Genomic DNA, 15691 nt, shown 5'->3' on the forward strand with positions numbered 1-15691 from the left:
CTTGTTCCAAAAAAGAATATTCATTGAGGAGGGGCCTATAGAAGTCTATTAGCCATGATAGATAAATAAAATCTATTTGTGGTCAAAAGCAGTTTTTCTCAGTACCAAATGCTGGAGGTAAATGGGGAAGGCCACTGACTTCATGCCCTGCCTTTGGGCTTCCCATGTCTATCAGGTCGGCTGCTGTTGGGGGAAACATGTCAGTTTAGGCGTTCAGTAACCTCCCTGCAACACAGTGTATCCAGTAATTGTTGTGTTTTTAGGGGGAAATTGTATTAGTATGCAATAGCTTGAGCAACTGGTTTGGCAAGCTACGTGCCTGGAAGAGTCTGTTGTACTACAAGTATTGCATTATACACCACATCTGAACTGCCACTGTGGCAAAGTTAACTCCGCAGAAGAGCGGTAGGGCTAGGTCGCCTCTTTGACTCACTACTTCACTGACTTATGACAGCATGAGTTTGAATACCTTCTCGGCAAGACAATCCTGCACCTTCTCTGTCTAATTGTATAAGAAAAAAACTATTGATGTGTACTTTGGGAGTTGGGTTTTTTGGGGGGGGGGGCTTGTTGTTGTTTTTTTAGTACAGCAGTGACGTTATGCAGTCAGGTAGAACATTTTCCTCTTTCATCACAAGACCTTCAATATAGCATAGGTTATTCCCATGACAGCTGCTCCTTTAGTAATATACTTTGGTAATATAGTCTGGTAATATACTTTGCCATTTTTATCATGTGGTTGACTCTGAAAAAGTGAGTACTTTTTTCTTAGTCTCCAGTCTGCCCTTTGGGGCTTCTAATGGTTGGAGAACCATGACTCCAACCATTAGAACCAGCTGGCGAGTTCAAGGAAGGAAAGAAGATGAATCTGTAGGTGCTGATGAGGAAATTGTACACAATTTAAGGAGTGTTTTTCTAAGGAACTGGGCATCGTGGGCAAAAAGGCTTTGTGGAGTTTCCAGTTCCCTAAAGTTGTGCCAGCTTTCACCATTGCCAGTGGCAGAATGTCCTCAGTGCCACATCAAGAGTTCTTAATACCCTGCAGTACTAAAATGCCCAGTATTAACCTTCAGTGCATTTCTCACCTGCCAAGCAGTGCCTTCTCTTGATAGCTAGCTTGCCAAATTGAAGTTGGAGACTGCACGATACCATTCTTCATTCCACTTGCTCTCTTTGAGAGGTGGGCATTTTCAGTACTTGAACTGCTCTTAAGAGCATAAGAACAGCCCTGCTGGATCAGGCCCAAGGCCCTTCTAGTCCAGCATCCTGTTTCACACAGTGGCCTCTTAACAAGTTGGACTGAAAGTTGTTGACATCCATATAAGCTACAGTCAAACAACCACTTTTGGGAAACAAAGTTTGTGGGAGCTATTGGTTTTTCTCAAGTGTGGTGGACAATAACTTGCATTAAACTGCTTGAGAGAGAGGCCTGGACTTCTAGGGAATGTTCTTTCTAAAACTGTACCCAAATATTTCTGGGATATATACAAATTGAGACTCTCGTTTTCATTAAATCATACATGTGAATTTTTCTCTACTAGAAGGACGTGAAATGTATTGGAAGTGCCCAGAAAATACACATCTGATACCTTACACAAACAATTTAGACTAAACCTTTAAAAAATTTCTTTTGAATTTCATGCCTCTGCCCCATCCTTGCAGGAGGTGTTTGGAGCAATATACAGCACTTGAAGTCAGTAGTATAATTTGAACAAAACACAAGTCGCTATAGCAGACCAGGGCACCAAAGATTGCCTTTGGAACATAGGAAGCTGCTATATATTGAGTCAGACCATTGGTCTATCTAGCTCAGTATTGTCTGCACAGACCGGCAGCATCTGCTGCCAAGGTTGCAGGCAGTAATCTCTCTCAGCCCTATCTTAGAGAAGCCAGGGAGGGAACTTGAAACCTTCTGCTCTTCCCAGAGCAGCTCCATCCCCTGAGGGGAATATCTTGCAGTGCTCACACATCAAGTCTCCCATTCATATGCAACCAGGGTGGACCCTGCTTAGCTAAGGGGACAAGTCATGCTTGCTACCACAAGACCAGCTGTCCTCTGGACCATTTTCTCTCTTTGAGGAAATGCTTATACAGCACAGACACATCCGTGGCTAATAGCCATGATAACTGAATGAAACATGCATATTTTGACAGATATGACAGAGCCAGCATGGTGTAGTGGCTAGAGTGCTGGACCTGAACTGGGGAGACCCGAGTTCAAATCCCCATCCAGCCATGAGACTTGCTGGGTGACTCTGGGCCAGTCACTTCTCTCTCAGCCTAACCTACTTCACAGGGTTGTTGTGATGAGAAACCTAAGTATTTAGTACACCGCTCTGGGCTCCTTGGAGGAAGAGTGGGATATAAAAAAATGTTAAATAAATAATATTCAGAGGCAGTGTGTTTTTGAATAGGAGATATTGGGACATTATTATTATTATTATTATTATTATTATTAATCATTTGATTTGACATATGGGGGATAAAAGCAATGTTCATATCCTACTTGTGAGTTGTGGACTCTCAACCCCTAGCCCTGCTGTCTCTGGGCTTTTCTGAGGCAAAGGAAACCATAAAGCAATGCATTTGGGACCATGGATTTGCAAAGGGACGGGAGTCTGGCCTCCTGTTGTTTGGAGGTTGGAAACTTCAGTAAACTCTTCTCCCCAGCAAAATATCTTTACAATCTTGTAACATCGAAGTACCAGAGAGCTTAGCCTGGCTTAATGTGCTGCCATCAGCTGTACTGGAGGGGAGATACCTCCAAATTCCTTACGCAGATCAGATTTCTCCCTGCCAGATGGGAGAGGTTGAAACTGTGGACCATGGATATTATATTTCCAGTTTTATAGATACATTAATTTTCTTTTTATAACCCCAATTTTAAAGAAATTTCCAGGCAGGTCAGATCAATCTTATACCTCTCTTCTTCTTTCAGATTCTTAATATTGCAAAGTTTTTCTCCAGGAGTCAGATGGTTAAATCTGTAATTTGATTCCCTGGGGAAGTGTTAGTCTCTGAGTATTGATTTAGTGCATCTGTAATATTGTAAATGGATGTGATGTAAGCTATAAGCTGTATTGGTTTTTTCTGTAACTCTGCATTCCCTCCCACCCCCACCTTGTTTCTGTTTGTGTCCCCCCCCCCAATCTCACACCATAATAAACTTAATCTGCTTGTGAGCTACCAGAGATATCTGCCTGAATACCTACTATCAACTCTGTCAAAATAAACATGACCCTGTACCAACTCCAATATACTCTCAAAACATAAATGGGGTGGGGGGTGGGGAATAGGAGTGTGCATGAACTGTTTGGTGCAAAACTGGGCCAGGTCGGCAGTTCAGTCGTGGACCGGAGCAGGTTTAGTCCACTATTGGAACTGAACCAAGCCAGTTTGAGCGGACCAGTTCTACATCAAAAGGAGTAACGGGGCACAAGAAAAGTAATGTAAAAGTACTCCTGGCCGGGTGGTGCAGCTGCCAGCACTCACGCTCTGCCCAGGCTCACGGAGGTCTGTATTTACCAGCAGCATGGTTGTGGCCTCTGGGCATGTGCAGAGGCCTCAATCACGCCACTGCCCTGCAGGTGGCTTGGTAAGTATGGACCTCCATGTGCTTGAGCAGTGCCAGGGAAGGGGCAAGTGCCAGTGCCAGCAGCCGTCCTGGCAAGTACTTTTCCGGATTCCCCCTTATGAGTATAGCCAAACTGGTTTGGTCAAATGGACAAGATCAGCTGGTCGGTCTGGAAGCGCATGCTTCGGTTTGAATTTGAACTGCAAATTTTGGTTTGTGCACACCCTTAAAACAAGTTTGTATAACTTCCTGCAATTTATAACTGTAGAACTTGGGTTCTTTTGCTTTTAGCATTTGAATCTTGATGCAAAGGGGCAGGTTTAGAATCTAACCAGTTGACCTTAAAACTGTTGTCAAAAAATGAAGACAGTAAGCAACCGAGATATTTGTTTAAGTAAATACTTGCCACCCAGTGTAGATGGGTAATTCAGGGCCTGCATGAATAGTGTGAGAGTTCTGAATTTTGACTTCACTACATGTTTGCTTTTTTGTTTTCTTTGTTAAAGAGAGAACCAGTGCTACAAGATGTTACTATTCAGAGATGCAATGCCTGTACTCTTGTCATTGTGTATCTAGAATCTTAAGACTTAAGTAACAGGTTTTGCATGTGCCGACAGAAAATGGAGAACAATCTGTTGGAGCCCAGTAAAGTAACAGCTAAGACCTGATCAACCATCTCTCTCTCCCATAGAATGTGCATGGGCAAATACGCTGCACCTATTGATCTGCACTTCAGCATGTTTACAGCCACCTTAGAGAACCAGTGTACTGTTGCCCAGCAAGAGAAATGGCTGCCTCTGGCCTCTCGTTTCCAGATAATTGGTACCTACGCTCAGACGGAACTGGGGCACGGTTAGTTCCTTTTCAGAGACCTGGTAATCCTGTGCAGTGTGATTCCAGCCTAGCAGTGATTTTTAGGATGAACATGCAGCCTTAAAAATAAATTGAGCCAAAACTCAGTCTGTCACTTTACAATTGTCCTAGCTGTATTGTAGTTTACATGGTCAAAGGCACCTCCTGGCCGTCTGCTGGTTTTATAACCTTGTTTGGGGCTGTTGTGTACAGAAGGCTGAATTTCTCAGAATTGCTCCCAAGATCACCAGTTCTCCACTTGAGCAGCTTGTTCAGTCAGCCTACTTGTTCTCTGAACTTGGTGTAGTGCCAAAGTACTTCTTCAACTCCATGTATATCACAGGTAAGCTTAAGGCAGTTTCATATGTTACCATTTCCTATGTGGAGTTAAATCTAATATTGTACAAAAGTGTGTACACAAACCTGAAGCATGAAGCAAGTGTTCTCTATGAAGAGTATATTGATTTGAGCAGCTGCTGAACATATTTAGCTGCCTGAGCTGTACTGTGAACAGAAGAAATGTTTGAGCTGCATGTAGATCCCTGCCCCCTGTGGTCTCCATAGAAGACACTGTAGCATCTTTAATGAACCTCGGTACTGGGTAATGTGACTGAATGTGCTCTATCAGACAAAAGTCATGGATCTTGGTTTACAAGATATAGTACCTTTCTAGTGTGTCTTGTGCCATTGGTCTTCCGTTCTTAGATTTAGCTCTGTTACTGCTGTTGAATTAATGAAAATATGCAAGTGTGTTGATTTCTAAGACAGCCTTGCATTATTCTATCACTTTGGCTGTTTCCATGTCCTCTTCTGTGTGAAGGTGGCCATAGATGTGGCCACCTGCCACTTACCCATGTTGAATTAGGCATCTCTTCAACTATCAGAATAGGAAGAACATCACATATACAGAATCAAACTGGTCTGAAACACACAAATGTTTGTCTTTTCCATATAGCAATTGCTCTTCTATGCAGGGAGGGGTTAGGGATAGCACACTGGACTTAAAAAACAAAACACAACCCTCTGACAAATTCAAGATGCTTCCATAACTGTTAAAGCCCAAGAATTATTTTGGATCGATGACTTAGTCTAGAACACTTGAGAACAGTACTGCATCCTGGAGAAGAAATGAACTTGCAGCAAAAGCACCTCTGTGAATGACCAAGAAAAGTCTCTGATTTCAGACTTCAATCAATACTGGCAAGTAGTGTGTTGAGTACAGTTTAGGTTGGATGGTGTTGACTATTAGGATTCTTGCTTTGGTCAACATAAACACCCCACAGTTCTCACAGGCCACTTCACATCACCATCTGGATATTAACAGTAGCACCACTCAAGGATATTAATAGCTGAAGGCCAGAGGCTGAAAAATGAATGGAATATCCTATGAAGAAGCAAGTTACTGTTGTTGTTTTCCTGCCTGCCCTTTTCCTTTAGACCTATTCTTTGAACGTGATTGTTTTTTGCATGCTATGGCTTGCTAACGCTTCCCTGTCTGTGAATCAGTGTGTGGTGGTGGTTAATATTTTGTCAACTAATATAAATTGATACATTTATAATTGTAATGGTACTGAAATTTTCACAATGATTGCGGGTAATGGTGCATTCTCTGCTGCTATAGGTCCAAGGGCATCTGTCTGATGGGTTATCTTGACCCACATGACTTCAAGAGGCAGGACAATGTAATTAGGAAACGTTTTAAGTTCTGGAGGAGCAGGCCCCTCCCCAGTTTTTTGTTTTTGTTGTTTTTGTCCTGCAAAAGACTCCAGGCAGACTCCTCGGCACAGTTACTTTCGTTTTCGCTTTCCAGCTCCCACTTTTTTGTTTTGCCTTCCCCCCCCCTTCTCCTGGGCCACAATTTAATGGCAGGACCCCCCAGAGTACTACACATACGTGTTCTGAGGGGGTCTTCCTTGGCTGGACATTTGCCTCCGCTGCCGCCTGTGACCCCTCTTAAGAGCCTGCAGTCCCGGGTACTCCTGCCGCTCTTAAAGCTACCCCCACCCCCGAACCGAACCACCCAGGTCCGGGCCGGTCTGGGCCGATCCCTAGTCCCGGGCAGTTTGCTTGCAGCCTGCAGCTCTTCCGGAGCCAGAGAACGCTGCCCATCAGCTGTTTGGCAGCGTTCCGGCTCCCTCTGGTGGTGAGCTGCTGAGCAGGGAAGCGGGCCGGGCAGATCTCCCGCCTCCGCGTTCCCCAGCTCCTTCCTGCCGCTCACAGACGCTCCAGGGCAGCCCGCTCCAACAACGCGGACCCCGGAGCCTCCCAGGCCCCCCTCAAATTGCAGACCCGCCGGCAATGGTGTCCGCGCCCGCTCGCCCGCAAAAGAAAGCCTCGGCAAGGCCGGCAGTGGCAGGAGAGGACATGGCTGCAGATGCTGCGCTTCCCAGGGCACAGCCACAGCAACGGATGGTCACCAGGAGCACCGCTTCAGCCCAGCAGGAGGTGGTGAGCGCGGCCCATGCAGGGCCTAGTCAATTTGCTGACCCTTCAACAGGGGACCCCTTGGGGTCATCTAGCCCAACCCCACCTAGTTCTTCTTCTAGAACTGTAACATAGTTGCCATCTGATATGTCTATCTCATGGGGATTGTGGATAGAGAACCTTCTCTCCACTTCTTTTGAAAAATATGATGCCTTGCAATCAAAAAGGTGGAAGCGCTCTAGGCAGTCCTCCAGGGCCTCTTCCAGCGCTGAATCATCACCTTCTGAAACTCCTGCCCCCAAAAAGGCAAGGAAAAAGAAAAAACATATTAAAAAATCCAAAAAGTCCAGATCCAGGCAGTGGGAAAGCATGACCCACTCCTCTGAGGGCTCTGACCAAGGATCCCCTCTCCCCAGGCTCACTTCCCTCAGGGATACGGGGAACTTGGCTAGCGAGACTGCCCAGGTCATGGCTCTAAGACAATCTCCTGGGGATCCCATCCGCCCAGCAAATCCTATAGGCCATGAGGACCTGGACCACCCTCGTTCCGAGGGCAAATGGTCTTACTCTCTTGAACCAGACTCTCCTGAGGTGCCCCTCAGGCTTTTTCAAACCCCAGATTTGGCCCCCCCCCCGATGTCCAAAACCGTAATGGCTCTGGGGCTTGCCCCTCCTGCCTCTCAGGAGGCCCAGCCAACCGGTAAAAGTGCTTTAGTTTTTCCTGGCTCCAAACAGTCTGTTATTTCTCTCCCACTGCCTAAGCAGTTTGTGGAAGCGGCCAAGACCAAGTGGTCATTTTCCACCCCCTTTAAAACAGCTACTGCTGTGGCTAACAGATTGTACACCTTCCAGCAAGAGGGTAGTGAAATATTCAATACGCCTCCTACAGATGCGCCTGTGGTCCAATTGATTTCTGGTTCAGTCCTGTCCAGAGATGGTGAGTCCGCCCTCAAGGACCCAGTGGACAAACACATGGAGGGGTCCCTAAAACACATTAATGATTCTTCAGCCATCCATGAGGACCTCAGCGGCAGCCTCTATGGTAGCTTGGGCTTCCCTTATCTGGCTGGATGATTTGATAAAAGATCCTCTCTCGGACCCAGTCAGACTGTTCCAGACGCTCTTAAAATTGCATAAGGCGCAAGCATTCATGGCAGATGCCACCCTGGACGGCCTGTGTTTTGCCACTAAGGCAGCGACTGCCTCTGTGGTAGGCAGGCATCACTTATGGCTTAAATACTGGCAAGTAGATGGCACATCTAAGACAAATTTGGCTTCTGTCCCATATGATGATCTCCAAAAGCTGTTTGGAGATGTGGCTCTCAATGAGGTCCTTATCGAATCTAAGGACAAGAAAAAGACTATGCCCTCTGCAGCCAAAAAACAGGACCGTCCCCAGAGCAGACGGTACTTTCCGTCCTTTTGTTCCTTTGAATCATCCTTCGCGGGCAGGGACAGGGGGGTCAAGGGCTCATTGCCCCTACTGGGGCAGAGCCAGAACTTCTAGACCTCCTTCTCATCCCAATCAAAGCAGCCTAAACAGCAGGCATGACGGGGCGGGAGAGGTGCCCCTAGGTGGTCGCCTCTCCTCTCACTGGCACGCTTGGGAGGCCACCACATCAGATCTGTGGGTGCTCTCCACTGTAAGGGAGGGCTACTCCATAGAACTGTCCAGCCAACCCCCCCCCAGGTTTCTTCCTACACCTTCCTCCAAACACAAACGCCAGGGCCTTCAAGAGGCAATTCGTCACCTTCAGGCCATCGGCGCCATAGAACCAGTGCCAGTCCATCAGCAAGGCCTGGGCGTCTACTCGATCATCTTTACAGTGCCCAAGAAAGGTGGGTTGTTGTGCACAGTACTGGACCTGAAGCACGTCAACCAATTCGTCCACAAGCGCACCTTCCACATGGAATCCCCGAGATCCATCACAGAGGCCCTGCATCACCTAGATCTGCTCATGTCCATAGACCTCAAGGAGGCCTACTTACACGTGCCCATTCACCGGGACAGTCGCTATGTCCTCTGCTTTTTGTATGCGGGAGTGCACTACCAGTACAAAGCTCTCCCCTTTGGTCTCTCAACAGCCCCACACATTTTCACAAAGGTCCTGGCCCCTGTGATAGCACACCTCAGACTTCAGGGCATGAGGATCTTTGGGCATCTGGATGACCTTCTTCTTCAGCCGAAGTCACGCCAGTCTGCCCTGCTGGACCTACAGACCACCCTCCACATGCTCAGCGCTCACGGGTTTGTCATAAATGAGGCAAAGAGTCAACTGCTACCAGCGCACCAGATTCTCCACCTAGGAGTCCTGATAGACACTCAGCTGGACAAGCTCTTCCTGCCTCGGGACCAAAGACATACCCTGGAAACAGAAGTACGCCAGGTCCTGAAATCCAGCCGCACTCCCATCATGACCCTGTCCAGACTCCTAGGCCTGATGGTAGCGAGCCTACAATCCATCCCCTGGGGACGTTTCCACTTGAGGCCCCTGCAGTGGTTCCTCCTTCCGTTTCATGCAGACATAGTGGTCAAGTCCAGCAGACGGGTGAGCCTTCCCCAAGCGGTTCGACATTCCCTACAGTGGTGGATCAACGCCCCACACCTATCGGTTGGAAAGGAGTTCCTAGACACACACCCCCGGATCATCATGACTACAGGTGCCAGCAGAAGGGGATGGGGAGCTCACTGTCAACACCTCTGCACAGGGAAAGTGGTCGGCAGAAGAAAGTCGACACAGTATAAACGGGCTAGAACTCAGAGCCATTCGCCTAGCCCTACAGGAGTTCGAGGCCTCTCTTTTTCACTGCCACGTACTGATCCGCACGGACAATACCACAGCGAAGGCCCACGTGAATCGACAAGGAGGCACCAGGTCCTGGTCCCTCCAGGTGGAGACAACGTTACTGTTCCACTGGGCTGAACTCCACATAGCATCCTTGATGGCGCACCACGTGCAGGGGAATCTGAATACTGTAGCGGACTGGTTGAGCCACTCGGACCTCCTCCCAGGGGAGTGGCACCTGCATCCAGAGAGCTTTCTTCTCATCATGGAACGCTTCGGGTTTCCTCTAGTGGACCTATTTGCAACACCTGCCAACACTCATCTACCCCGCTTTTTCACGTGGTTTCCTTGCCGCCAGGTGGAAGCAGTGGACGCTCTCTCGGCGCCATGGCTGCAGGGCCTCCTCTATGCCTTCCCTCCCACCCCTCTTCTTGCAAGGGTCCTTCACAGAGTAAAACTCCTTCAAGCCCAGATTGTACTGGTGGCCCTGTGCTGGCCACAGAGGCCGTGGTTTGCAGAGCTTCTCAACTTCACTTCGGAACCTCACCTGCCACTGTCCGTTCGACCAGATCTTCTGCAGCAGGGTCCAGTTTCTCATCTGGATCCAGGCTGGTTAAACCTAGCCACCTGGAAACTGAACAGCGCCTCCTGAAGCTCCATGGATACTCGGCATCAGTCCTAAACACTATGCTAGTCTCCAGATGTTCAGCACTCAGCAAGGTTTTGGCCCATTCTACCAGGTCAGTGGCCACCTCAGCGGCCTTCTCAATGCCCCCGTCCAGGATATCTGCCGAATGGTGACCTGGCGGGCCCCCTCTACCAGACATTATAAACTAGATATGTATGCATCTGCCCAGGCAGTGTTCGGGAGGCGCGTCCTCCAGCAGGTGCTCCCTGCATGGTAGTTGCTGGTACCCTCCCTATTGGGACTGGAGCTTTGGTATGTCCCATTAGTCAGATGCCCTTGGACCCATAGCAGCAGAGAACGGAGCATTGGTTACTCACCGTGAAGGCTCCTTCTTGCTGTGAGGTCCAAGGGCATCTCGACCCTCCCTTGTGCCAGCTCCTACTGTCCAGGTTTCAGGTTGTCTTATTCTGCCATGTGTTTACTATAGGTTGGTCTAGTTGGCTTTCCCCCCGTTTTGGATGTGTGTTTTGACTTGTTTTTTCACCTAGTTTACCAGACGTGGCTTCTCATCATTGTACCTGTCGCTTCTGGTACTAAAAGAACTGGGGAGGGGCCTGCTCCTTCCAAACTTAAAACCTCTCCTAATTACATTGTCCTGCCTCTTGGAGTCATGTGGGTCAAGATAACCCATCAGACAGACGCCCTTGGACCTCGCAGCAAGTAGGAGCCTTGGTGAGCAACCAATGCTCCCTTTTGCATCTCACACTTTTCATTTCAGATAACAATAGCATGTGTGTTATATGTATTTTGGCTATTGGGTGCTGGATAACCTGTTTACTGCTGCTCAGGGTGCATTGTATTAGAATGAGACTCTGCTGTAAATATTAAGGTTGACTGAAGTTAGCTTGATAGCAACCTTAATTTCAGTGGCAGTACCAGGGGGAAAAAGGGAGGGGGACAGAAAGGGTAAAGTGCATTTATGGGTGGGCGAGCTGTATCCCATGTACTAGATTTCTGAAACCCAAATGGAGGTGGTGGGGCAAGCCACTTGTCTGGCTGAGGCAGGAGCAATTGCCTGCCCTTTTCCTCTGGAGCTGCTGCATAATTTAGAGTGGGAAACCTCTTTACAAATAAGCTTCAGCATTCTTGATGGCACATGTGAAGTAACTCTCCCTGTCACTTTAAATGAGCAAGTATACATACAGTAATATTTAATTTTTCAGAAATTACTTAATTACTTTTGCACTGGTGATGTGATTGGTCACAGAGAGGATGGGACTCTTTGCCCAAACCCTTTATTCTGTTCCAAATGGCGAGTCTAGCCTTTCTGCCATGGTGCTACTGCAGTCTGAGTTCCATTTTTCCTGCCGCGTTTGCTGCTGTGGTGGAATTTGAGCTCCACTTGCAACAGCAAATGTGGATGAGGGTAAGAGAATTGAACCACAGTTGCACTGCACTTAGAGTGGAACCCTGTTCTACTGTTTCACTGAGAAAATTAAGGGATTGCTTAGAAACTGACTACGGTATTCTCTCCATTGTACAAAGATGTCAGTCATAAATATCTGGATACACTCCTCCCCTGTCTTTCATACTGTTCCTTGGTTACAGAGGCTTACATGTGATATTTTCTGTAGGCTAATCATGCAGTGTGCATATTATATAATTTGTTGTAGTATGCCTTTAGTTGGGGGAGGGGTTTTCCCCTTATGTAAAACCTTTTAATATTCATTGCTTTATGTAACAATGAGAAATGTTGGATATTACACTGTTTCAAGCATGCAGTCTGCCCCTAACGTGGTAGGTTTCATATCCTTAGTAGTTGTTCCATTTTGCGAGTGTAAGAAGACTCTGCAACCAGCTTTAAACATCTCTGTGATACTTGTAATAAAGAACAGTCCAAACAGTTCTGAAATGAGATATAAAGCATAGTTTTCATTTAGCCCAGTTCAGTTTTTATTTCTGTTTCTGACCAGCAATGCAAAATAGATAAACTTTAAACAATTCATCCTAAACGATAACAATTGAATCAAGTATTTAGTAATCTGATTAAAGCACTTGACCTAATTCAATAGGCTTTATAGCAAGCCTGCTCTAGGCCAATACTCTTCCCCATATTGCAGATAGAGTAGTGCCAAATATGAAAACTAGCAACTTGCTTAAGGCCACCATTGCTTTTAAGGCCAACTTGCTTAAGGCAGAGGTGAGACGTGCCCTCAGGACTACTTGCTCATGCATCTTAGTCACTACATCTACTCAAGGAGCATTGCACATAAAGATGTTTTTTTTTGGGGGGGGGTGCTGGTGAAAGATACCATGAATATTTTATTTATTCTCTGGATTAAACAGCATGGCATTTGAATGGTGCTATTAGGTTGGTTTTTGTTGGTGGTGGTTCAAATTTTATAAATGTTGGCTTTTGACACAAAGCTATGGATTGTTTCACTAGCTTTGATTCCTGGTTCAGAGCACCATCCCTCTCTTTTTTCAGAAATTCCTCAAGGATAACTTAAAGTATTTACACAAAATGATAGAGATGCTCAAAAGAATAGTATGAGAAAAGTAGGGTATAGGTCTGCTCTAAATCTCAAAAAGCAAGCCTGTCCAATAGCTTTTCCTGGAGTTGGATAAATATGAGTAGGTTTAACATACTTTATTAAACTCCAAAATACTTCTATCTTAAGATAAATGGCTACTAATATTATATCAATTTTGAATGTTTTTCCAAGCAGCGGAAGGGCCAACATAATTTTGAGTTTAATGCTTTAATAAAAAGCATGCTTCTTGCAAGCCAACAAAGGGCCGAAAGAATCACCATCGTTCTCTTGCAATAGGAGTGGAATATCCTCCATGGCATTAGGAGCTGATGTGGGTTCTATGAGTAGTGTAAATAATTGTGGACCTAAGAGAAGATTGGTGCTTTGATCAAAAGATGCTTGCTAAACTCTTATTCATACACAACAAATTTTTGTCTCTCCCCTCCAATCTGCACCTCTAATCTCACCTGCTTCAATCCTACGGCATCCCTTCACATTCCCCTCCCTCGGCGTTTCTCCACAGCTCTGTTCACCATGGACGACCTGAACCTCTGGACCTCCACTTGGGCATGTTCCTGCCCACCCTCCTAACCCAGGCAACCCCAGAACAGCAGGATCGCTTCTTCATGCCTGCTTGGAATTTGGAGATCATTGGCACATATGCGCAGACAGAGATGGGCCATGGTACAGTACTTTCAAGTCTTATTCACAAGGGTAGTATATCTTGTAGAAGATGTCCAGAAAGGCATAGGGGTATGCTCTTGTAGAGTACCGCAGGCTGCCCAACTCTCAGCCACAATGTTCCCTTATGGGCAAGACACACAGGCAGGAAAAGGAGACTGAGACTTTATGTAGTACAGGACAAATAAAGCTTTATTCAGAACATGGCATTGCTGAGGAGACAATGCAAACATTTCCCTGTTTCTGGCATGAGTTTTTTAAAAATCTTTGTTAAGAGAACATAAGTCAGCTTTCAGGTTTGTGTGTTACAACTACATATACAGGTTTGCACAAAGCATGTTGGAACAATGATCAGCAGATAACCTTGAGGAAGAAGCACAAACATCCCATGTCGACCAAATCCTCTTCCTCTTATTGTAAACTTTAAACTATAGATCTTGTGCATATGTGGCAATAATTCTAGACTTCAGCATCATTTAAGTCTTTCTACATGGCTTAACTAGAAATTTGTGACTTCTAGGATAAATAAAACCAGAAGTTCAGATCTTTTAATATCAAATGTAATATGAGGTCATTGCAAAGAGATTTAAATCTGTATCTATACTCCTACAGAAGAGAGATTATCTAACTAAGAAAAAGGAAAGATTCTCTCCAAATGTCTTTTTGGAGAGAGATTTCATCCCATGAGGAACCTCCTACATGTTAGTGTGGTATGTTGTAATGTACTGCATAGACTCCTAGTTACAGAATTCTGGTGCAGTAACGGTCAGTGATGGGGCGGGGGGCGGGCATGAAGATTAATTAGCAGGTGCTTACCAGAGTCTAGGCAGCACCTGCAAGCTGCCGCGCTCTGCCCGCAATCCTGCATGGAGTGGTGGCACTCCACTCGGCATCCGGCGAGGCCCTAGCCTCTGCATGTGAGTGGAGCCTCATTGCTTTAGCAGGGACTAAGGCCATACCGGATGCCGGGCAGAGCACTGGTGCCCCATGTGAGACTGCGGGTGGAGCGCGGCAGTTTACAGGTGGTGCCTAATTGCTGGTAAGCACCTGCTTATTAATCCTGAAAGGTGCCTCTCGCTGCCCTCACCGACTGCTACTGTTCTGGTGTGTCCTTGTATCTGGGCGTATTCCTCTGACACTCAGTGAGAGACTGTAATTTTTCACAGGGTTTCAGATATGTAGGGTGTGGTGATCTTGAACACATGGCAGTCCCAGACTATCTGATGGACTTTTGCCCTAGTTGGCATGTTCACTTTGAAAGTAGAAGAGCAAAGCTTTGAGATAATAAAACAGCAGTCCAAATTCCTTGTATTTGAGTACTACTGACCCAAGGAATTGCTGACATGTAAAAAGTTCTTCAGCTGACTTTTTCTCCTAGCTGTGGTCCTAACTGGTTGAAGATCTTCCTCTCTTGTGTTCTCATTTAGCAAAGTAGCTTTGTTTAGTCAAGCTGTCTAGAAACCCACATTCAAAATATTAAATTCTATATAGACAAGCTATTTAATTCAGCTTGGAGATTAGTAATGTAAACTCGAAAATTAACATACTTCATAACAATTGTCCTTTTTCTTGTAGAATTTTTGATAGATGAATAATGGGACTAATGCAGCCTTGCAAAGAACACTATTTACAGTGTCAGCACTAAATAAAGCCTTGCAAATAATTGTTTGTAAGCTGTAGGTGTGCTGGTGAGCAAAAGTAAAGTAGGTGAGCAAAAGTTAAGGATCAACAGGGCATTTCATTATAGCCTGTCCTGTCTCCATCACTCAGGGGCAGAAACATCAATTATTGCCCATTCATCTTTCTAAAAAATCGAATGAGGCAGATTACACTTTCAGTTTTATAGATGGGAGGAAGAGGCTGAGAGCAAGTGTGAGGCCTGCCACAGGCAGAGCCAGACCCGGTTCTAAATCCAGCACTTGTTTTAGGACTATATTTGTTCATTCTAAATGATGCTGGTGTTAGAGCTTAACATTGCAGCTAAGGGTTAAACACTTCCCTTTAAAATGCTGAAAGCTGGAGTAGTTAACCTATAGGAGGAGTCAGGCTTTGCTTTAGAAGAATGCCTATTACTTGCAGTATAATAGGCCAAAATGCCTCTCTGTTAGGGATGTGCACAAATCACGTTTTGAAACGAGATTCAGAACACACCCCCTGCCCCTTAAAATGAAGGAGAGCAGTTGCATACCTGCTCCACTGCTGCTTGCTGCCA

The 15691-nt window shown here is 46.1% G+C and overlaps 1 protein-coding gene across 2 annotated transcripts in view; it reads left to right on the plus strand.

Moving 5' to 3' along the window:
* ACOX1 (acyl-CoA oxidase 1) overlaps positions 1 to 15691 on the plus strand; it is a 51165-nt gene that overhangs the window by 11072 nt on the left and 24402 nt on the right. Inside the window, exon 3 of one of the 2 annotated variants that reach the window (XM_053299339.1) lies at positions 4266 to 4426. In XM_053299339.1, coding sequence (XP_053155314.1) covers positions 4266 to 4426 — 161 coding nt within the window. Of the gene's footprint in view, positions 1 to 4265; positions 4427 to 13321; positions 13483 to 15691 lie in introns of both variants that reach the window. The other variant, XM_053299338.1, reaches the window with a different exon arrangement.

This window comes from Hemicordylus capensis, chromosome 2 (assembly GCF_027244095.1).
Source record: "Hemicordylus capensis ecotype Gifberg chromosome 2, rHemCap1.1.pri, whole genome shotgun sequence".
Classification (NCBI taxonomy): domain Eukaryota; kingdom Metazoa; phylum Chordata; class Lepidosauria; order Squamata; family Cordylidae; genus Hemicordylus; species Hemicordylus capensis.